At 33.9% G+C, this 24,496-nt stretch overlaps 2 protein-coding genes across 7 annotated transcripts; one reads left to right on the plus strand and one right to left on the minus strand.

The window, feature by feature from the left end:
* The first annotated feature begins 87 nt into the window (after window positions 1–87).
* On the plus strand, window positions 88–13,423 carry LOC126916542 (uncharacterized). Of its 3 annotated transcripts, XM_050722469.1 has the most exons (8): window positions 88–388; window positions 1,868–1,910; window positions 7,866–9,756; window positions 10,081–10,244; window positions 10,394–10,559; window positions 10,652–10,915; window positions 11,018–11,239; window positions 11,324–13,423. In XM_050722469.1, the coding sequence occupies exons 3-8, from the start codon at window positions 8,053–8,055 to the stop codon at window positions 11,774–11,776; spliced, it is 2,973 nt and encodes a 990-aa protein (XP_050578426.1). In that variant the 5' UTR covers window positions 88–388; window positions 1,868–1,910; window positions 7,866–8,052; the 3' UTR covers window positions 11,777–13,423. The 3 variants fall into 3 exon arrangements, with proteins under 3 accessions (XP_050578426.1, XP_050578435.1, XP_050578417.1); XM_050722478.1 differs by lacking the exon at window positions 1,868–1,910 and having other exon boundaries at window positions 7,854–9,756; XM_050722460.1 differs by lacking the exon at window positions 1,868–1,910.
* On the minus strand, window positions 2,668–24,450 carry LOC126916619 (uncharacterized). Of its 4 annotated transcripts, XR_007710670.1 has the most exons (9): window positions 23,465–24,447; window positions 21,986–22,098; window positions 21,688–21,906; window positions 20,484–20,902; window positions 19,227–19,932; window positions 17,955–18,189; window positions 17,218–17,449; window positions 16,215–16,335; window positions 13,694–16,001 (listed from the first exon to the last, which is right to left on the minus strand). XR_007710670.1 is itself a non-coding variant. In XM_050722613.1 (8 exons), exons 1-7 carry the CDS (start codon window positions 23,574–23,576, stop codon window positions 17,244–17,246), a joined length of 2,010 nt encoding a protein of 669 aa, XP_050578570.1. In that variant the 5' UTR covers window positions 23,577–24,449; the 3' UTR covers window positions 2,668–3,117; window positions 17,218–17,243. The 4 variants fall into 4 exon arrangements, 3 of the variants coding, with proteins under 3 accessions (XP_050578570.1, XP_050578561.1, XP_050578549.1); XM_050722613.1 differs by lacking the exons at window positions 13,694–16,001; window positions 16,215–16,335 and adding an exon at window positions 2,668–3,117 and having other exon boundaries at window positions 23,465–24,449; XM_050722604.1 differs by lacking the exon at window positions 13,694–16,001 and having other exon boundaries at window positions 16,042–16,335; window positions 17,240–17,449; window positions 23,465–24,450.
* Window positions 24,451–24,496: the final 46 nt, after the last annotated feature.

Consider the following 24,496-nt stretch of genomic DNA (forward strand, 5'->3'; position numbering starts at 1 on the left):
ATTATTATTTTAAATTTAATAGATGGATTGCGATATTACGCGCAAGTGGCTAGAACAAGAACGCAAGAACTGACTTGCGCCCTCTTTTAGTCACAGGTGTACTCGGAATCGTTTCAATGACGGACGAATACGCAGCAGCGTTCACCTCTGTTTCAGTACTCGGGGCGCGTTCACTGGAAGTGGTTATGCACATGCGATAAAGAAAAGATTCGCATTTTGGTGACATCAGAGCACGATAGAACGTATCGAGTATCGAGCGAGAAAAATTATACGAGTGGATCTTTAATCGGTAAATCTTCTAGTGAATTCGACGATTTTCTGACAGCTCGTTTTCAGAAGAATCGAAAACACCGCGAAAACACCGAAAAACTAGGAAGACTTCTCGTGGGTGAGTTGACAGTTGGAAAATTGTTATACATACATGCACGAATTTCTGTTGTTAGATACCTTTATATATTATTAATATCAAAGTAGCAAATGTATGGACGAAAAACAAAGTAACAAAACTACAAAACAAGTACACTTAACTATAAAACGAGAAACAAAATTACATTTCGCTATGTCTAAGTTACTAGTTGACAATTTTCTTTTCATTCTATAAAAGCACACAGACGTCATAATGTTTGTTTAATTTTTATTTGTTCATTTAATCATTTTTTATTGATTTACATGAAATATGCATGAGGACACGTCTTTAAGAATATGTAGCTTGAAGAAGGCAAAAATTGAAATCCGAATGCTCTATATCGACCAATATTAGTTAAAAAATATCAATATTATAAATACCAATATTATCGAATCCATAATTTTTTCTACTATCACGTTTGCAAAATTTGTAATATTCTTTTGTTAATATATAATCGAATTAAGATTTCTAATAAGAACGAAACAAGTTGTAAAGACGATAAAATTGAAGGACTTTTTGATTTTGCTAAAATCGATGTGTTAAGTGTCTCTCGAATTTTCATTGTTCGCGAAAATTTCTGAATTACCATTGACTTAAGATAAAAGAATCTATCACATCTAATTAAAAAATTTTATTGTATAATATAGCTGTATTTTACTTCTTAAAATTATTATTAGCATGTAAAACTTTTATTAAAAATTATTTGAAATGCTTTGTGAAAGCAATACCATAATTATAATAAAAATAAAAAATAATATTTATTACATTAAAATACGCACTCTTTAACAAAAGCATTCCTTCGATATGTCAAACTTAATTGACAGGCATTTGTAAATTGAACGATCGGATATCATTTAATTTCTTTATGTTATCAGTAGGGGCATTGTTCTTTATTTTTGTTTTCGACAAGAGGCGAATTTTTCTGTCAGAAAATATTTAGATAAGGAGAAAATAAGCTTTGCTTAGCATTACATATCATTTTTCTTATTCTTAGCTTGAGCCACTGGTTAGAATTTCATTTCTTTGACCTACATTTTCCTTATATTAGGTAAAATGTCACGTTACTTTTAACCATTATACGATAATATCGATTTCATAACGCTAAATATTCACTTGTTCCATGAAGACAAAATTATATTTCTCAATAAGTATTGAAAATGTGATCTATATTATGTTTACATCGCAGATACATATATACTAGCCTGAAAGTCGTATTATGAGCTTAATGCGAACAGGTTATGTTATATATACATATGTACCGAAAATCTATAACTTCCAGAGACGTGTATACTTTAGGTTATTTACGACCATCGATCAACATTCCAAACATTGTTTTTGTCGACAGTAGATTAATTAATTTAGTATGTAGGTATTTTATTATGTAAAAATTTGAAAGATTTAGAAAAAGAATTAGTGAAGTGAGAACCATATGTAAGTCTAAGGTCAGTGTCCTTTTGGCAGGTTTACAAGTGAAAATCTGGACCCTGGGGTGTCATATAGTTATGTAAGCGTTTATGTTTCTAACAATCTGCATGTTAAGCTAAAATTACGTCATAAAAGTAACCTACCAACAATAACAGACATTGACATTCGCGTGCTGCGCGCGATAGCTTAATGTTGCTTTCACCAATGCATTCAAGATAATTAAACCGGAATGGTACTGATCTGCATATCTGAATAATACATATGACGTAGAACTCTTATAAATAATTATTCACCTCGATAAATCTTCCTCGTTTCAATATCTTAACTTTTTTTTCCCTCGTGAAATCTAATGACCAATCGTTTCACAAATATATGATGAAACTCTAATTTATTTTTGTGTCCTTTAATATATATTTATGTAAATGATATTAAACTCCCTTTACATTGATAATTGCTTTTTATTTGTGAAAAAATGTGTGCAAATGTATCAAGTAATTACTGATTACGAATTTAATTCTAACGATTTATTAGAGATTTTCTATAAATTTTGTTCTCTACGAGTTTCATTTTAATATTATTTATAATAATAAAATTTCAGTATCATTACAATCACCATAAACAATAGCTATCTATTTCTTATCTAATATCAATAATAAAACAATATTAAAATAATAACATACGAAAAGGTTAATTGTAACTTTAACTCTCCCTCTCTCCTTGTTGTATCACTTTCGTAATAGGAAAAGATATATTATAATGAAATTTTATCCTACCATTAACGTGATTTTAATATCCGAAGCATCAAATATCAAAATCTGTGATGGGTAATCTTCAAATCGATATCAAACACTTTACGTAAAACGCCAACTTTTTCAGTTAACTATGTTTATTCGCCAATAACAAAAAACAATACTTAGGAAGTGTTGCAACGCGAGTATGATAATAACAGATTAATAACGTAAATATTAACATTATGATATTTATGGAACGATAATGTTGTATCTTAGAGTTTGCTCGTTCAGCGATTAACGATCTAATGTAACGTGGATGACTAAAAATCGAGCAAATCGATCAGGCTTCGCGTGCACGAGAAGTCATGAATTATCATCGATATTCAACGCTATTGATTTTAAGTGGCAAATGAATCGCAACAGTGCATGATCCCGCTTGTTTATTTTCTTCTGACGGATGGTAGACGTTGGAATCGACCATGGCGGTTGTCATGGTGACACCCCCCGATCACCCACCTTTGGCGCTCCTGAATCATCCTGTGCGTACTCGTATTCCTGCAAAAATACATATATATATATATATATATATATATATATACATATACGTATATTCTCGTGACCTAATCTTCTTAATGCCAGAAGAAAGTTGAGTTATTCCTTGAGCTAAACAATATAATATCCAATACGTATTGCATTCGTAAACATTTTTGTTTTTGGCGATATTATTTTACTTTTAGTATTTTGCGATCTATTTGAACATCTTGCGTGATAAATATATATGAAAAGAAGTAACGATATTATTCTTAGGGAATAGGAAATCAAATATTTCTTTCTTCAAGGAAAAAAGATCAAAAAATTTGTTATCTTCTAAAAATGTATAAACATCGTTTATACATTTCTATAGATATTTAAGGGTTTTTGATATTTAGAATATCTAACGATTTATTTTTCTTATCTTTTATTCACATTTTTCAGAATAAAGTAACGAGGAAATGCAAGAAGCAATACCTTACATTTGCCCTAATTTTGCGTTGCAAGTATACGAAAACAGTCCAGTAGCAATTATGAACAAGAACAGAGGCGATTAAGGATCCGTCGCGTGCTGTCTAATAATATCAGTCTTAGATTTCCTTTCTGATAAGATAACCTTAAAGCTGCGGCCACACCTTGCAGGTGAAGGCTCGCGCGGAGTCAAAAGAACAATCGATCGTCTGAAACTTTGCATGAAATTCTATACTATTTAAATAAAAACATTAATAAATTAGGAGAACCTAACAACGATACCGAGAAAAATTTTTTATACGTTTTTTACGTTTCCATGTTAAAATATTAACAGAAACTTCTTGTGATTACAAAAAAAGATATTTTTCGATATCGATAGATCTCATTCTTTGCAGTTTCGAAAGATCTTATTATCTCTTTAAATATTTGCCATCGCTCGTCGCTTTGTTGAATGAAATATAGAGTTCAAGTAGAATTACTTGAGAGATTACACGTACAGGACTGATCTGTGTCATCAGATACTACTTTATTTCTGTTGTTATATGGTTGTGGCTGTTTCTGGGTGTTTTGGAAATAAAATAACCCATATCGTGCGTATAGTAAATCACCGGAGGGCAAGGAGGTCCTCGATATCGGGCAGACAAAAATTTGCAAAATTTCATTTCCGATAATGATATTAAAATTGTGGCGTCACGTTAATTATTTCGTAATTATCAAAATTAACCCTCGATCGATATCGTTAGTTTGTAGGAGTAATTATAATAATTTAGAATGGTTTTATGCTAGTTTTGTTTAACTCTATCAGATCCCTTGAATCATATTCGACCCAATTATGTTTTTCTACAAATAAACTTTAAAATAATCTTTAAAGTTTACTAAAAATATGAAAATATGAAAAAATCTTTGTTAGTACGCACGATTTCTCGCATCAACCATGACATACTTTAATACCGAAATGAAGTTTAAATTAAGTCGTGGTAATATAAAATATATCTGTTATAGTTATCGTTGAAATAAAAGTGTTACAAATAGAAAGAATTTATTGAGTTTGCGTTAGAACTTCAAGGCTCATACGTTAATGGAAAGTACTATAGAAGGAAGAACGAAAAGGGTAAATGTATCTAAAATAACCTGGAATTGTATCGATTCTTTCGTAAACCTATAAATCATGTGCTTGAGTTCACGTTCGATGGTCGCTTCTCGATTATAAGAACTTGCTAGTACTACTAGCTTTACCTACTAACCCAGTGACATAATTCTCTTCGAATAATTCTATCAGAATTTGCCAAAAGAGAATGTGAAACTCAACTAGAAAAATTCTTTGCATAAATAGTTGGATATAAATACTACCAAACCGCGAATGTTAGTGCAAATTTATATTTTTATAAATATAAAGCAATGGAATCCTAGGTGAAATATGTTTTTCCAACTAAATATCACAACGAGTACTATACTAGTATCTTTGAATTTCCCATAAATGCGTAATAATGCATAGTAATAATAGTCTGGTAAATAGTAATAATTATTATTATTTTTATAATTAATAATATAAATCGTAATATAATTTACCGTTACAATTATTGTTATTATTGTTATAGAAAACAATAATTATTATTATAAAAGAAATATTTAAACTTGAGGAAACAAAGAATATAATTTCTGAAAGTTATCTTTCGAATCGATAGTTACGAAACTGCGTGTTATTATTGTACCGTCTCCATCCACCGGATATATTACTTTAGCTTTTTGGTAGAGGGCGTCTCGGTTTTCTCCGCACTTTTGTCATCTTCGAACGAATTACAATTTAACAAGATACTGCAAAAGATGCGAATTAGGTGGAAAAATGAATTACGTATAGTTGAAGCCTGCCAAAGTTAAGGTTAAACCTGCTTAAACAGATGATTCATTACTGAAGTCAACCTTCACGTATTTATATAGGTGATAATTGATAGAGCGTTTTAGGATAATGCTCCTACGTGTTAGTCAAATTAAGCTTATGAATCGTAATGTAGGATCATGATTTAGCGAGGTCGTAAAATTGGTCAGTGATCAAAGTAATTACGTTTCAAGAGTCAATATAAAGCAGGATAGAAATATAGATATATGAGGACTTAAATACAGCCAGGGCTGTACGAACAAAATGTACACGATGTGTTATATAATGTACGTTCGATATAATAAATAATATAACGTACTGGTACTTAATATATTTAGATAATACGCTATGCATAACGTTATATTATATGTACGATGATATATGTATATTGCAGTGTAAGTATACAGAATTATTCCAAAATTATGGTGCAGTCGGAAAGAACACATGATTTCTCCTATGAAAATAAGTCGAAAATATAAGATAAAAAGGACAAATTTCTAAAATCGTTTTTTACGACATATGAAACTATCGTATTCTATATTTTTAACTCATTTTTACATAGGCAATCGTGTCTTTTTTAATTGTACTAAGACTTTAGAATCATCCTATATGTTGAAACTATCCTTCTTCCTCCTTCTCTTTTTTTAACGCAGTTGCAATAATAATTAATATTCGCAGTGAAATATCTGTTACTTATCTTATGAGTCATCGTCTTTTTTTTATTGTATGGAACCTTAAAAGCAACCGAGGAAGCAGTGTGTATGGGCTTAAGTGGGTTTATAGTTCCAACAATAAGACACCGATGAATATCGCTATTCAATGATTTCATATATGTCCACACGGCATTTGAAAAAGAGATTTTATTTCCAAGAAAGAAGAGCGATTAAATAATAGAGGACGCCTCGCACGAATGCCCTCTAATCGTACATACGTCGTTTCCCCATTGTTTCTTTAGAGGAATGAGATAAGAGCGCAAGAGAAGAAACTTGCGATTACAGGGCACAAATATTCTTCTTAATCGGAGAATGCATTTAAACCGTGGGATATGGAAAATGAAATAGAATAGGAAAGTGTATATAGAAGTGATGAGTCGTTGATATAGACTGAGACTGTTCCATTTATATTTGCGTGTTAAAAGCGAAGAAGTCATTTAATTAGGCAGAACGTATAATGGAAAAATTTAATTTACGTGTATTAACAATTTTTGCCATTAATAGTTAATGATATTTAAGTATCGATCTTACATAAAATGTGTGTTTTTTTAGATATACTTCTTATTTTTATTAACATTGCAGTTTAAGGTAACATTAATATATATCTGGAATCATGCATGTAGTAGATGTAATACTTCGCTGAAAGATATTCAATAATTATTATTCTAATTCCTTTTATCTTGTTTCAGAAATTTATTTTTTCTGCTTTCACACTGACTACTAATTGTTTTCTTTTCCCAGCTTCCGTGAATTCTCTAATTGAACACGCACGCTTTGCTTGTTTTAGCATATATAATTAGTTAACTTAATCATTTAATCAATTAATGGTTGATCGCAAATATGGTCCATCTCTTTTTCTATCGATTTCTTTATACTTGCTCACACCGTTCAGTGTCGTATGCACATTCCTGTACCGAGACACGCATGCACGCCTATATATCATCTTACATTACCTCAATGGTGAGTAAACAGCTCTTACTTTTTTATCATCGTTGCTAATTACTTCACTTTTATTTTTTCCCCGCTTTTATTAGAATTTCCTTGTTTTATGCCACTATTTTTTTACTCCTGTGCCTTCTTACTACACGTTAATGAGGAATGTTTGATTTATTTTATAATTCTACACTTTGATGTTTCCTTTTAACGCTCATCTTATATCTTGGCATATTTTATTCACTACGGTGTGTTTATAATTCTGACGTAATTGTTACCCATATTTTATGATACAAAGAATACAATACTTTTTAAAAGAATAAACAAAGTTTCGCATTTTTGCAGCTTTTAAAAAACTTACAAGTTGCTACGTAACGTAAGAACGCACGTAAAATAGGATACGCTTATAACTTATATGTAAACGGCTTGTATCTTTTTGGAAATAAGAAAATGTAGTCTTTTATGCTTTATAATAATTGAAAATATGATCATTTATTTATTAATTAATTTAGAACGAATATTCCAAAACTTTATTTGAAAGAGAAACTTTCATGTATTTTATCATAAAACGATAAAATACCTCTCGGAGAAATGATCTACGGATAAAAATTAATTAATCAATTAATAACTATTCGGTGGTTTATCTTTGTACAAACATTATTTAACTATACTGATTTAAATTTGTAATAATTATTCGATAGCATAACCAAGAATATCATAATTTATGATTACAAAGCAGTATCCTTTTACTATATTATTGAAAGCAGATCTTTTCACAGGAGAAGCAAGAAGACGGAGCGTGCATGCTGAGGCGACCGACGTTTAGTGACTTTTCCAAGATCGACCGGAAAGTCCTTATGGTAGGTGAGGGGCGTGAACGATCTTTCCCGAGCGAGATCCAGAGGCTGAAGGGCTGGCCCCGTCGTTGGATCCACTCGGCCAGTACCTACATTTAGAATAACAACGATGACCGATCGTAACGAGAACCTGCTATTAAAGCCAACAAATCAACTCAACGTGCAACAGGTACCCCACAGATCTGCCTGCAATTGGAACAACAATAACGATATTCGCAACAACGGCTCGACGAACTTGATCAAAAGAGACGGACTAACCACAAGAGATCCAAATTATTATCCACGATCGAACAGCTATCAGAGAGATCAAACAAATTCGAATTATCGTCTGCCGAGAAAGGCGCCCATCGTTGGCTGGCAAAATGGCAGTCCAACGATATTTCCAAGCACACCGTGCGGCACGCCAGATCCAGAAACGCACAATACGATCGATTTGTCTCGTTCCCAAAGCGTCGCCTCGTCTACGAAATATTCAGAGATCGATCCAGATTCTGGGAACACCGAAGACCTCAGTAGTTTGGCGGACGAAAGACTTCTTCAGTCTACACCAGCTCATACCATCGATCGAAGCGTGGAATCGTTGTCACCCGATAAGGACACTTTCTTAACGACATCTCCGGAAATTGGCAAAAGCAAGGATCTAAGTTTGACCGACGATATAGAAGACAAGATCGACCTACTGAGTCCTGGAACAGACTGCACGGAGGACAGAGCACCACCTACTCTTGTTGACAATAGTTTCCTGGCCTCGCCGAACCTTACGACAGTACCTAACCCTGTCAATAAAATCGAGTTAATAATAACAAGCCCGTTACCCAACGAGTTGCGCCCATTCCAAGACAACGGGAGATCCAACAATCGCAGATATTCGGAGACAAGGCCAATAATCACCCCTAATCCTGGCTACAGAGACGACACAAGGGATTCTATCGATTCCGATAGCACTTTAGAGGACGAATTAGCCAACAAGGGAGAAAGGAAACCTAAAGTGCCAGATGGTGGATGGGGTTGGGTAGTCGTATTGGCTTCTTTGGTCATCTCCATGATAGCCGATGGAGTGTCCTTCAGTTTCGGCCTTTTGTACATCGAATTCCTTAAAGAATTCGGTGCGTCTAAATCGAAAACAGCCTGGATAGGTTCTCTTTTTATGGCTGTACCACTTTTGTCCGGTCCTATAATGTCGGCCTTAGTAGATCGTTACGGATGTAGGAGCATGACCATCGTAGGTGGCCTGATCTCAGGAATAGGCTTCGTGTTGAGCTCTTTTAGCAATTCCATCGAGGTAATGTATTTGACTTTTGGAGTCATCGCTGGTCTAGGTTTGGGTTTGTGTTACGTCACTGCGGTCGTGAGCATCGCGTATTGGTTCGATAAGAAGCGAACCCTAGCTGTAGGATTGGGTGCCTGTGGCACAGGGATCGGTACCTTTTTGTACGCACCCATGACCACGTATTTCATCGAGGAATATGGCTGGAGAGGCACTTGCTTGCTGCTGGCAGGCACCTTCTTCAACATGATCGTTTGTGGTACGGTAATGCGCGACCCTGAATGGTGGATCTTGGAACAGGAAAAGCAGAACGGTGCAACCCCGAAGAAGTCGACGACCAAGTCCGAATACGATAGATCCAGTGTCAGCCCTGCAGACGAGTTTCCTGGAATCGAGGAATTGAGAAGGATGCTGAAGAGCGGACATACGCCGGAGTATTTGTTACAGCTTCTTAGCGCCACCACGGAGGGTTCACAGACGGCGAACGGGGATATTAGATTTAGAAGCGTGGTTAATCTACCTACTTTCGTCAAACACAATGAAAAGGTGAGAAGCTGACCTGGATAAATACGGAATGAAAAGAATCCTACAATTGCACTGCGAGGGATTCCGCGATGAATAATAATGAAATTCTTTGTTTTTTAATATTCTTTTTCTAATATTCAAATGAAATACCACTGACATTGAAGCAGTAGAAATGAATTTTTATTTCTTACATTGGTAATTTGATAAATAAATATAAATTAATATATAGTACATTAGGAATTTTTAATAAATACGATTAGAAGACAGAGTTGCGCTTCGTATAGATAAAAACACAAAGATTAAAAAATTAATTAAAAAGAAAATTTGTACTTTCGAGTATTGCAGGTGCCCGTGGAAGTATTAGAATCGCTTTCCAGTAACCCGAGACTGTATAAAGTCATTTTGGAGAACTATCCCAACCTTCTATCATGTAGAAGTTATTCGGATAAAATGCTACAAGATTCCACTGGAGAAGTCGGCAATAAGAGTGTCGTCACAATGTCTATGAGGTTTCAAATTTAATCGATATGTACTGCTATTTTTATTTCATTTTTTTGTCTCTCTGTCATATTTAATGTCTTCCGATATCGTCACGAGTAAAAGATATAACGAAAGATTAATAACGAATTATAGTAATATTATCCGTTTTAATTGAAAGGATCAAACAAGCGCCTGACGAATCAAAACATGACAATTCGCATACAACGAATAATGTTCACTCGGGATCTGCATGCAACACCATAAAGAATCACATAACGAAAAAAATATCTAAAAAAGAATCAGAAGAAGCTAATCCTCTCTTGATCAAAGAACTTGAGTATACAGTAAGTAAAACCATTTAATTTTGTCTGTTATAGTGAAAACAAAAAGCAACAACAAATTTTATTTCTTTTTACATTATCATATAATCTTTTAGATGAGCGAAGGACGAAAATCAAAATCGATTTCTAAACAACGCATAGCGGATCTTAGTTGTGGAGTCGTCAGAACGGATTCTCTCCCGTGGTTAAGAAGACAATTTAATACCAATACTCACCATTTTAAAGATATTAGAGTTCACAGGAACTCGGTCATGTATCGTGGTGCTGCTCTTAATTTGCACAAATACAGATTAAGGGCCAGTAGTTGTCCTGATATTTATAGGAATAGTATGACTACATTAGCCAAAGAAAACGAAGAGGTAAGATAAAAATCGAAATAAATAATAATAATAATAATAATAATTAGTTTTACTATTGTCATAGCCTGTAATATAACACCTATTGTAATCTTTCATTTCCAGAAATGGTACAGCGAATTAGTAGACTTATTGAAAGGTATGATGGACTTTTCAATGTTCCTGGAACTGCACTTTTTATTCCTCTCACTGTCAACGATCTTGTTGTTCACTTGGTTTATTGTGCCTTACTTTTATCTTGCCGAGCATCTTACCAGAAACAGTTACATCGAGTCTGATGCTGCGAATCTCCTTAGCATTATCGGCATTACTAATACGATTGGAATGGTATGATTCATTTTATCTGCAGAGATATCGATCTAACTATTTTATTAGCTACTCTACAATGTAGTTACTTTATATTGTTTTCAGATTGGTCTTGGATGGGCAGGAGATCAACCTTGGATGAATGTTAGTAAAACCTACACTTGGTGTCTGGTTGCTTGCGGCGTGGCAACGATTTTAATGTCAACGTTAACTCCTTATTATAATCTGCTGATGGTCACCTCGGCAGCGTTCGGTCTCTTTTTTGCGAGTAGCTTTAGCTTTACTCCTGTTATATTGGTAGAGTTGATACCTCTAGAGAGATTCACCACTGCCTACGGCCTTAGTTTACTTTGTCAAGGTATAGGAAATCTTCTTGGTCCACCACTGGCTGGTTGGATATTTGACGTAACGGATTCGTGGGACTTGTCTTTTTGTTTGGCTGGTGGATGGATTGTTATTTCTGGGTTTCTGGTAGGCCTCATTCCGTATACAAAAAATCGGAAGATTTGGGGCAAAGGACCCATCGAAATGGAGCGTGAGAGAGATAGTATAGCTTGAATTTATTATTAATCGACTCAACTCTTACTTTCAACAAAGACAAGCGATGGAATTGTTGATTGATAATTTACTGTTATTTTAATCGTCGAGAAAAGGAAAATATTAATTGTTGCATTAATTTTTCTTTAATAATGATTTTATCATCAAATTTCTATTTATCAAATGGATGTACTTTATATACAGTGATAATAATAATACTTATTGATCCGTAATATTTATAAAATAAACCGTAAAATGTATATATGTTAATAACTTGAAGTTATTTAAATTGCAGTGAAATATAGTTAATTGTATTTGAAATTCACTGAAGAAATCATAATATGTGAAGAATTAGCAAAGATACAAAGAAACAATGAATGTATCATAACATATTTTTATCATGCGGCAAACATAATTCACTATTTAATTATTTGGTGGATTTATTAGAATTTGATTTATTCGATTGAAAAACAAATGCATCCTTATCTTTTAAATTGCAATTTATCCTTCGGTTAATATGTGCGATGCGTGTCGCTTGCGTAAATGTAGATATCCATAAGTGATGTAAACGAATATCGATATGCAATTGGTATATATTATTCGCTGTTGTTCCAACAGTACAAAGCTATAAAATACATATTATTTGTTTTTCTTTAAAAAAATTAATTCGCCAATAATTTTACTAAAGACAAAATTCTTTCTTAAAAACAAATAAAACGATAAAAAAAGGTGCTCGTAATTAAAAGAAACTTGCTTTGATAAATATTTACAAAATTTCTATGTACGTGTATTACTAGAAAAACATGTACTAACATACAAATATATACTATTTGGTAATTCAATTTGAATATTTCTGGACAAGGAAGTGGCAAACTTAACTGAATTTATACACTTATAAAGGTGTTAACGACAAAAAAATCTTGCGTGTCCGAAGGAACAAAAACGTGAGGTCTTTCGTAGGTAATTTTATGACGCCTGCTTCCGGACACAAGAGGCTATTTTTTAGTAGAGACTTTAGCATTTAGAACGATTTCTTTCAACAATTCTAACAATCTTTTCTATTTTCCATGCCTATCGTGTTATCAATGGCCATGCGTGTCATAAATCAGGTTACCTCCGAGGGGTCATTAGTACGTTAGCGACATATGATGGTCTGATCGATTGCCTGGAAGATCACCTGGAGTATCGTTCGTGGCCTAATCATCTCGAGGTCTCGCGTTCGTCTAGAAAGCGTTCACCCTCTTCCCTTCGAGGACATGGTTCGAGCGCATGATAGGGTATAACGGTATGAATGATATCTAAAGAACATGTTGATTGGATTTTCTTTAAATTTGCTACGAATACCATCAGATTGATACACTTCTAAACTTCTGCCTTATAACGTCAAATATAGATAACAAATTGAGAAATCAAGTCTGCCATGCTAATTAAAACGATGCACAATAATTTTTCGCATCGTTGTAACGAAACGTCCCAACTGTGATCGCAACCGTTGTCAGGTAAAGGTTAGAAAAATTGTGAAATTAGCAAATGTATTCTCTAGTTAATAAGTATTCGGCATTTAACTATATTAACGAAGATTTTTGAAGCGCAATGTTACCATATTATACACCGTAATGACATATTTCAATTAAAAAATAAAAAAAAAAATAAATCCAAAAAAACTTATTCGATTTTTAGAAATGTCTGTATAGCTTTTAGAAATATTTAATCAATCGATATCATGGTAGAGACGTAAGGATACGTAACTATAATGACTGCAATTTTACATAAATCTGCTGTTTCAATATGTACATACTTATATTTTTGCTTAAATAGGCACCCTGTTATTAGAAGTTTAACAGAAATATCACCAATTAATTGTTTCCATTACATTATAACGAATGTTATTAAAAAATCTCGTTCTTAAAAAAGATTGTGCTTATAAATAATTATGTCACAATTTCTTAATGATGTGTTAACTTCATTTTCGGATTTCTATGTCATTTATTCTGTATCTCTTGAGAAAAAGAAATTTGAAAAGGAGAATACGCTTTAAGTATATCGTCCTTACAAAATAAATTGTCAAGGCTTTCCCTCGGATTGAACTGAGAGTCGTAAAGTGTTAGTTTCTGCTTCTGTTCTCTAGCGTTCATTGGGACGCTAGTAGCGCCTTGTTTCGTGTACACAAAGGTACAAGATAACATCAAATATTTATATTCTAAAGATATAAGTCAATTGATGTCCATATTATCCCGCTATCGCGTTTTATGCTCAATAATCAATGAGAGTTTTGATACTGTTTGCAACAATGTTATATTTAATACTACATAGCGTAACAGTGTCAAGTGTGATAATAAATGTAAACTTTACCAGGAGTTTCTTGAAAGTAGATTTGAAATTGCGTAAAATTATACATTATCTTATACAATAAATTATACATATATCTTTTCGAAGTGGACACGGAGTTTAACAAAGTTTTCAGTTCCCACTATTGTTCATTTGTTGTAGCGCGCGTTTGGATCAAGCAGGGGTAGAGGTCGAAATACAGTTCATTGTCTTACTGTCCTCATAGAAACGGGTCTTCCTTCGATTATACGCGTCCAGTTAGGTTGAATTTCGCGCGGTTGGGTATCCTTCTCTCGAGTCACACACATACAACTTGTGGCACGGAGTAACGATGAAAGCAACGTCTTAAATTTTCTACCAACCCCACAAAGTGATACTGTGTTATTGTTAGAAAATACCACCTCTACGGAATTCATTAACTAATCGTGAAACATTTTTCATCACAAAGACAACCAATAGCATCTCTTTTAAGACATCCACGAAGGGCTAATATGATTTAAAAAAAAACAGAATGGTTTTGACCGCAACAGTGAGAAATGTAACCTTTTAAAATTATTACATTTAGCATCGATTAATTTCACTTTATACAACTTTTTTATATTCTATATTATATAGTTTATAACGATAGAATGTTATTGTTATCAAATTATTTTACTTTTATTAGTGATAGTACTTGTAATTTGTTAATTAGCGATTCAGTAATAGTAGTAAAAAGTGACGATGATAGTTGGTGTTATCATGATTACCGTTGTTTGCACTGAAACCTATAGATAGAAGCGCAAGTTATATGGAGAAAATGGGCGACAACGTCCATTGGATATGAAAAAGAGAGGGAATAAAGAATATTAGTAAGTAACTATAATAATATTACATCATTCTATAGTGCTATATCATAACATAAGAAAGAGTTATTCAATTTTAATTTTTAACTACGAATTACGTGCCACTTTAATGTTGTATACAATGTGTTACGTTTTTTATAAGGTATACGTATGTACATATACAATGTATAACGTATCATCGCTAATATTTGTACATGTGCACTGACAATGAGCTACTATAGTATGCGCCCTGTTGCATACATATGACTTACAATTTGACTCATGCAGAAGCTTTAATAATTTATTTTCGAAAACTAATAGAATTATGGTTCGTCATTTATGGTTATATCGTTATATCAATTACGGTTATATCGTGAGTTTGTCAACAAATGGCACAATTAGAAGAAGTAAATTTTTCGAAACACATTGGTGTGAAATAGAAATTTTTAAACAGGAAATAATTAATAGTCTAACTAGCGATGGAAAAATTTATTTCCTTTTAAAATTTAGATAATAATTTTTTAGCTTTGATATATATTATTTTTTAGCCAAATATTGCTTAGTTATGTTGCTTACTATTAATTGGGGTAATCTAAGTGTAGTGTTAAACAGTTTTGAAATTATGACACTCTTCTCGTTAAATAACATAATTTCGTTAAGTAAAATGATAAGGCTCCCTTTTATAATTAATTTTCATCAAAATTGACAACTTTTTAAATACTCGATTGATTTTAGATACTACTCAAAGATGGCAATCAAATTGTCAAATTAACTTCCCTAACGTTGAACTGTTTATACAAAGTCAAGCTAAAACGGAAGTTGTGATTCGTGGAAAGAAATGTTTTGTTAAAAAAACGAAATATTTTCTGTCGACCGTAACAGTTGTAACGTATAATACTTAAAAACTATTAACCATTGTAACAAGTAATAAGAAGAAGATTTAATTTCTTAATCTTTATAATGCGTTATGCATTGCCGCAAAATATAAATTGCTGAAAGTGTATGTATAAATTAGATACGAATGTGTATATTTGTATAAATATATATACTTACAATATGTTGAAAGAAACAGATTATTTTTACTTATTCGAATGTGGCTGAAAAAAAAGATAATATCAAAAAGGACGGAGACAGAAATAGCGTTGCATCACAAATTTATAAAAAAGTAACAAATATCACCGGCACAATCTTTTTCGTTATTTCTTGCTTATCTCTTTCCAAAAAAAAAATGGAAATTTTTTTCTTTTAAATATATGACAATCGTAAATAGTTATAAATATTATTCGACAGGGTTAATAAATTCTACATACAAGTCCTCCTCTAAAGGTCCGGTATCCAGTTCAATTTCACTTTCAATTTCAAATTCGGAGTTTCGCACGATTTCCGAGAAAAAAAACGAGGAATTATCTTCTCAGGAGACAAACATGTGACCTAAAAAATCGTTCATATTTACCACTGATAATGTCAGGCACGCGTGATAAGCGAATTTAATTATTTTATAATATACAAAATTGTAAAGTAAAAGAGAGTAAAAAAATACGTATGAAAGAGATAAAAAGTAGAAATGGAATTATCGGTAACATAATATTACCCAACTAGAATTAAAGTTATTTGCAATATTATGTTTAGTTAAATAGAAAAAAAAGTATAAAATATAAGAAATGCTTCGAAACACGTAAAAATACGTATATGTTACATAATAATACTAAATTTATTATACGGAAATATTTTTCTATATGTCTTTGCGTTTGTCGTATCTTTCTTCCGCGTAAGGTATAGTAACCGAATTGCAAAATTTTTGATCTGAATGTGTCTTTTCGGTGGTATTTTAGGTCGCTAAACCCGAAAATGTGGGTCACGGTTTTGAAAATTCGGTTTTACGAACATTTGTCCCACGAAGCTCTTAACTGTACGAATCAATGTAAGAGCGTGATCATACAGAGTGGTAAACTATAAGCAGCAAAATTGGCATTAGTTGTGCCATTGCTCCTTTTGCCGCTTTCTGTATGATCACGGCTTAACCGATCGCATCTCTGCGCGGCGGCTAGAAAATAAAATATGCCCAAAATCTAATCCGATACTCGCGATTCAAACGCATACGGAGTAAACCATACGGAAGGTTAAGAGTAGTCAAAATCAAGTTGGTCGAAATTTCTTACGCCGTATTTCTATGAAAAATGATTAGAGCCTTTCTTTCGATAGATCTTAAAGAAGAAAATAAGTAAAATTTTCAAACACATGTTGTCAAAAACGTGCTAAAACCTAGATAAAAAAGAAAAAACTACCTGATTCAGATATCAACGAGAGTCTCACCTATTCTACATAGCCTTCGTACATTTTTAATGTCCCGGTGAAGTGCTCGGATTAACTGGACTCGGAGTCGAGTTTCTGCTGGGAATTCTAGGAACTCCAACTACGTTCGCAAGATTCTCCATGCTTTTCGGGAAAGTCCTCGTGATAACGGCGTGTTCAGGACCAATTAACGCGTCGCCCATCACACCTAGCCGCACACCGCTTCCATACCTGTGTAGGGTTATCGACATATCTAGAAGAACGACATACAACCCTTATTAACGAGCACTGAAAACAAACGATCCGCTAAAAGTGGATGCGTATTGAGAATATTTGGTGAACCATAAAAAGAAGAGGAGAAAAGTATAAATGACGGTGCATCTACATAGATCATCGATAACTAGACTACGGATATTCGTGGAAATTCATATTTTTATGAATATAATCGAAAAAGTGAAACCGAGACAGTATTACTACGTTTTGAATGTTTTATACATTTTTGTATGTTATTCGCATTCTGGACAGCTTGAAATTTTCTCTAAATGTATAAAAATCCGCGGTTTATCGATGATTCACGGTAGATAGTTATCAGAAGAAGTTAGAAATAATCTTCGATACCCTGTTCACGTAAAATAAATATAGAAGAAAATGAAATCGTCGAGAATATGCATATATTCTGAAGCTCTTTCTATACGCTGTAGAGAGGAGAAATAAATGCTTGACTTTTGCACGAAACATGTTAAAAAGGAGCAACTTACTGCAGTTGCCTTGAGGGGGTCGCCAATACATCATCGCGTCGACGCCTTCTACGGGCACATCTCCGTTGACATGTGTCAAGGAGAGGGAATACCTTCTCGTTAACTGATTTAACATCACTTTGAGCAGTAACGACGGCAAACAGGAGGAAATCAATCCGCAAGACTCTTCAGCTGCCGTTATGGCGTACATTGCACTTTGCTTTGCTCTTGCCTCGCGCACATTTTTCTGAATAACCTGAAATAAGCACGTACTTCGTCGTTTACATTACTATTAAATTAGGAATTATTACTGGTTATAGTTATATAGCGGACATAAATATTAGGATACCTACCGGTTATATTTATCGAAAAATTCTGCTTTATTTACGTCTACTTTATTTAATTTGCATTACCAGAAACTAAAAGCAATGAATAGAATTCGATTTATACTAAATATCAGTAGCTGTCCCGATACTTACGATCAGTTATAGCGAATAATCTAAACGGATGATAAGTTAAAACAAATATGTGATAGAAACTGCTAGATCTCTTCTTAAAACATGATGGGCCATTATAGCGCAGAATAATAATTTAAAGGGAATGCTAACGTTGGTATTATTGTCCAAGATAACGAGCATAATAGATTGCTAAATCGGGAAAATTGGGTCAAACGCGAGGGCGTATCGTTGTTACATAGTTTGTTTTCGTCTCGTGAGTTTCACGTTGATTTTATCCTATTCTGCTATTTTAAAAAATTGGTATAATAGCGATGATTCATTCATCAACAGTTATGCTACTACGATGTTAAGAACTTCGCCGATTTTAATCGAGATTATTCCAGGTTACGTAATTAGATACATTGCGATTAGATACTTAGGAAAATGGGAAAATGGTTAGATATCTTAAAATTTCCTTAACATTATCGATCCGTTATTTGCGTTATTGTTATCCTTCCTATTATTTTCAGTTAAAATTAGAGTATACTTGAAACCAAGACGTATTAACAAATTATCATTCACTACGGTAAAATTTCAAAATAATTATTAAAATAATATCGTTCGTCATTCCCCCCAAAAACCTATGCTTCGAAAATTCATCAATAATAGAAATTGCCAATCAACTCGAATCACCGACCAAATAACTTCAATTATAATCGCACTCAAAGGACTTTTTCGACTAACTGAAATATTTAACTTAACAAAATTGTTCGAGACACGAATGATCTAAACATAATCGTGGCAAATACCGTGCGTAAAGATCAACTTTGATAATTAACTTAATAACCATGCAAACCTGTAAGATTTCCACCAGATCATCTTCGAATAGCGGAGTCTTTGTAGGAAGCGCAAGACACAAAATGCCTCTAGCTCGGTGATTCCGCAGAAATATGGCCCTCTGTTCGACGAATTTGCCAGTGGCGAGCACATCGTCCGGTATTCTAACGCCAGAATGGCGAAAGTATTCCTTAAGAGAATCTACCGTAGCGGCTAACAAAACTTCCGCCTCTGTCGCTCCTGTCATAGACGAGATTTTTCGAAGAACATCGAGTTTGATCTCCTCTGACCAAGCAACTACTTTTCGTCCGCAAGGAGACGTAATTTGAAGTCGATTGGCTTGCGGATGCTTCAGAAATAATTCTTCGAAAATTGTCTTCGGCGCCTTTATAGCGATCCACGCGATTGAAACCATTTCCATGGTGGCTTGATATATCAAAGGAACGTAGCACCATAACATAGAAGTCAGAGTATCCGAATGATAATGTTTGTGACGTGATTTCAAAGCTTGTAACTCTCGGATAAGTAATATCGGCGTTTTCAAAGTTATAACGACTGCTAGATACCAACACCATAGAGTGGCATCGCAGAAGAATTGCAGAGGGTTCAAAGATTTTAGTAGAGCGTGTAGAAAGACGGTATGACCGACGTTTCGTTTACTGGCTTCTCGCTGTAAGATAGACAGAATGTCGAAAAATCTGGGTCCCTCTCCTTTCCTGTACTGTCTGGAATGAAATAAAGGAGATTGATGTCGAATTTGAGAAATTTGATATTTTTTACATCGTTTAAAAGTTTTTTTTAGATATTTAATTTACTTTTATAAATTATAGAGTCTTACGGGTAAACTTTGTATATTTATGAAAGACAAAGGGCTGATTTTTCTTAGTAAACGACGTTATACATTGACCTTGATACTAAAATGACTTTAAATAGCCATTTAAAGAGAGGCAAACGTTTCAAAATACCGTCTATACAAAAAGCTACGTAGAAGAGAATATTCTAAAAATTCGATTTAAAGAGCATAAAAACGTTACATAGTAATATGAAAATTAATTTCAAGTAGAAATAAAAAGAAAGAACTAAATATCTAAGAAGCGTACGTCATTAAGAGGATTAAATAACGTCGATCGACCGAATCATCGTCTCCGATACAATGCATAATTTCATTATTAGTTCTTTTCACGAGCGTATATCGTACTCTTTAACCGACTCAACTTATCGAAAACCAAAAAACCCCATAAAAATCAACAAACAATCCAAAAACATTGTACCGTACCTTGTCATCTCTTTCACCGAAGAAACTAAAACGATGACAGCGATTTTCAAGCATTGAAAAATACCAATCTGCTTCTTTAGGATTTCTGGTCTCTCGTTTGGATCGTTATTGTATAAAAATTCGTTCCAATAATTACTGAAGCTCTCCGTGAGTTTCTGATAAAGTTTTGGAAGTGCCGATGGCTCTGAGTAAAGATTCGTGAAAGGGGAATCGGCTTCCTGACACGCCCAACTGTCGGTAGAATATCTCAATGGAAGGAAGTCGGCCAACGCTAGATGCTCTTGTTGAAGGAGCAGATGATGAACCCTCACCAGACAGATTTGGTACTCCTCCCCACGAAGAAGACAGTTTATTACGTGCACCTGCCACGGTGGTTGTCCGAATGGAAAGAATTTCGACGTGAGATCGCTCACATAGTCCTAAAATGCATGAATCTGCTGCAAATAGTTATATTACGGACTTGTTTGCCTTCGAATGTGCGGTTTAGAGCGTAAATAATGGGGGCTAATAAGCTGAAAAGCGCAGACAAGTAATAATTGAACGGGAACATCGAATACAACTCTATATCACGTTTCGGTTGAAGTCGAATTACAGTAAAGTACGGCGCTTTAGTCTCTGTCGATCGTTTTAGTGCACACAGGTTGCAGATATTTTGTCAGAAGGTGATGTAATGTTCGATGCAAGAAGTGTTTGAAACTTAAAGATAGACTACGGATGTTTATGGAAATTTATCTTGTAAATATTATAATAAATAATTTCGCTTTGAATATTTTGTATCGTGTGTAGTTTTAGACGTTAAAATTTGCTGCAAGTGCATAAACATCCACAGTCTACATATAGAAATTGACTTAAAAACCGCTTTTTCGCAAAATTCGCTAAATGCGCTTTAGACTCTTATTCGAGGTTTCCATTCGATTGAAGAGCACACGGGAAAAACGTGACGGGTCCATTTCTGTTGTTCCTTTTATATGTTGATATCGCTTGATGATTAAATTCAATAACAGATGATTAAATATAATAACAGACACACAGAGACATAGATTTTACCAAAGAGCGTACAATATAGAAAAGTACGAAGAGAGTATAAAACAAAAATGCTTTTAAAGAGTATAAAAAGTATAGAAACGTGAAAGACAAAGGTACTTTAAAAATAATCAAACACGATCTAAAACAGAGTGCGGAAGATTGGATTTATGAAACCGACCTGAATGTTGAACTCTGTGATGGGTCGACCTCTGAAGGAACACGGTGAATTTAACAAGTGATTATCCACGGAGAAATAATCAAGATCCTTCCATACGTAAAGACCCCATCTCGTAGATAATCCTGCTCGAAGAAACCTTCTGGATGTAGCGAGATGTACCAAGTGGCCGCGAATACCTTCTGCGATCGAGCGACTTTGAATCAGCAAAGTACAAATCCCCTAAATTTAAGAGGCAAAGCGATGTAAATTGATAACGTTGAAATTAAAGAAATTAAATCGTCCAATTTTGTGTACCTACGTGATTTCGAAATTGATCCAGGATTGTTCGAATGTTGTTCTCTTCCACCACGACCACGTTTGGATATTTCCATTTTACGAAACGTATCCAACCCTTTCTTAACCATTTTAACACTTGAAAAAAAGTAAAAATATTTTTCTTACGAAAATGAGATTGCGATAATCGCCTCTTACAACATCTCGATGTATTTATAAAATAAGCAATCGGTTTTTAAAAATGCCATCTCGTGCAAAAGATCGCTATGATTCGAAACACGTGTGTAATCTAACTAGCTTCTTCGATTTATCGTAACTGCTTTCAATTTTTATCCGTGAGACTAATTCTTGGATAATGTTATTACTACCGTGAAAATAATTCGTATGGATATAAAACGAAATTTAAAAGTTTCTATGCTCGATATAAAAATTTCAATGACATGAAATTTATATAATCTTACATAATTCTATAATCAATGTATTATCAAGAACTTTTTTATTTTTCGTTAAATATTCTACGAATAATATTTTTGATGAAACGCGTCATTCCATTAAAATAATTGAGTCTTTCAGAAGAAATATTCCATTAAGATAGAATTTTTCTTCGTTTTTTTAACCAATCTTGAGTTTGATTATCCGCATGACAGCCGTTACTTAACTTGAAACAAATTGTCTGCGTAATTACTTCTCTACTTATGTTTACAATTTTGTAATATTTCGTTGAACCGATATCTGTGACCGAAAACAAACACACAAAAATACGAGTCGTTTCCTATCGATCAAAAAGTGCATTATATAATGGTAATTAACTCGATATACGGCAAGGAAAATTGTGATTAATAGATAGGAATGTAATAGAAATAATTTTAACGAAATATAGATTCGAGGTAACAACGATATCGACGAAACGTGTGATTCATCTCGTTAAATGCAAATTGATATAGCACGCAGCATCGAGTTTTCGGCTCGTTACGAATCATCTTCGTAACTAAAACATCACTAACACATACGTTTATAGCAACGCGTTAATTTTCCTATAAATTTCATCTGTCGTATCATTTACATAAGTGACGCTTTCTTTCAAAATCTAGATAGATCCAAAAAAGATTATATTACAAAAAGAATATAACATTTGATTCGATAGGAAGGAAATAACAACAAGAAGAACGGAAAGAATATTGAGAATGTACAAACATGTTATTTATATCGAACATATATATTACGTAAATAATTATGAATATTATTTATTGGAATATCTATTGCAACAACAACAAGATTTGTTGTTGTATAAATATTCTCTAACAGAAGGAATGTTCAACATTCTGGCATCTAGCACCTGTGCTTGTATAATTTTTGTGATTATCGTAAAAAAAAGGCAACTACAAATATCTTTTAACCTTTTGCCAATGTAACAAAACGACAAAAAATTCAGAATGAACAATTTACACTGTGAAAAAATGAATTGTCGATCACGATCGGATGAATCTTCTTCGAGAATAATTACCGGGATAAACGAGTAGCATAAAAGGCACCAAAATGACCAGTAGCAATATACTAAAACTCAAGTGCAACAGCAACGAAATTCCAAGGATGTCCAAAAGATAGAACGTCGCCATAATCCTCTGCGATAATCTCCGCACTCTTCCAACTTCCTTCCAATAAGGAACCAAAACCGGAAGCGTATCGACACCACTTTAAGATCGATTTAACTCTCAATTATAATAAATTTCGCTGCTAATTGTAAAAATGGTCGCGTGCTCGAGAATCCACGGTCCTATGTTGACTCCGCTCTCTATGGACGATTATGTCTCGAAGACATGACCTTCGACCTCGTTTGCAAAAGGCCAGCCAGACGGTAGCCCGATGATATTGCGAAGCCACTGTCCTCGGGCTCGTCGCGTTCCCCTCGTCCCCGGGAATCCTCGGGGATCCGTGACATTTGCCGGGGAATCGTAATTTATCGTCGCCCATACCGCCAAATCCAATCACGGGTATGTTTAATTATAGGCGGCCAGTCGTAATAATCGCTGGATCTTTCGGCCTTTGATCGACGTTCAGGAATCGCGGGAACAGTACGCTAGAATATTGGTGTCTGTCGTCCGTTGAGAGATAACGAATTTCTGACGATAGGATGAGGTCTCCTTTATTAGTAGGAATTAGGGAATTCCTCGTAATGCCTCGTAATGAGCTGACGATAATTTTATTTTGAGTTCGTATCGATGGCGTGGTGGCTGCTTTATTAGTATGTATTGTTGTGACGGGAGATTGCTAGTCGACGATTTTAATTATTTACTTCAACTTCGACTCTTTTTTAACAAATTTTCAAATATTTCACTTCGAAAGCTATTGGATATCGTAGTACAGGCATTAATAAGTAACCATGAAATCGTTTAGATCTTTTGAAAGCTCCAAACAGGCTAGAAAACACGTTACACATAGAGTTGGTAAAAAAAAATTTCCACGTGAAGGATGAACACTTTGGGGTAGAATTGAGATCGGATCAATTTTTTAATATTTCTTTTTTCCTTTCTCTCTC

The sequence above is a fragment of the Bombus affinis genome, chromosome 1, assembly GCF_024516045.1.
Source record: "Bombus affinis isolate iyBomAffi1 chromosome 1, iyBomAffi1.2, whole genome shotgun sequence".
NCBI lineage: Eukaryota > Metazoa > Arthropoda > Insecta > Hymenoptera > Apidae > Bombus > Bombus affinis.

Bases quoted from the DNA above. Each gene is read 5' to 3' on its own strand.
- LOC126916619 (XM_050722613.1), bottom strand. From the start codon at position 23,576: ATGGCGACGTTCTATCTTTTGGACATCCTTGGAATTTCGTTGCTGTTG. The intron at 21,907-21,985 runs GTAGGTACACAA...TCTTAAATTTAG, and splicing joins TGGATCAATTTCGAAATCAC to GGGATTTGTACTTTGCTGAT. The intron at 18,190-19,226 runs GTTTGCATGGTT...TGCTTATTTCAG, and splicing joins ATCTGGTGGAAATCTTACAG to GTTATTCAGAAAAATGTGCG.
- LOC126916542 (XM_050722469.1), top strand. From the start codon at position 8,053: ATGACCGATCGTAACGAGAACCTGCTATTAAAGCCAACAAATCAACTC. The intron at 9,757-10,080 runs GTGAGAAGCTGA...CGAGTATTGCAG, and splicing joins TCGTCAAACACAATGAAAAG to GTGCCCGTGGAAGTATTAGA. The intron at 10,916-11,017 runs GTAAGATAAAAA...TTTCATTTCCAG, and splicing joins TAGCCAAAGAAAACGAAGAG to AAATGGTACAGCGAATTAGT.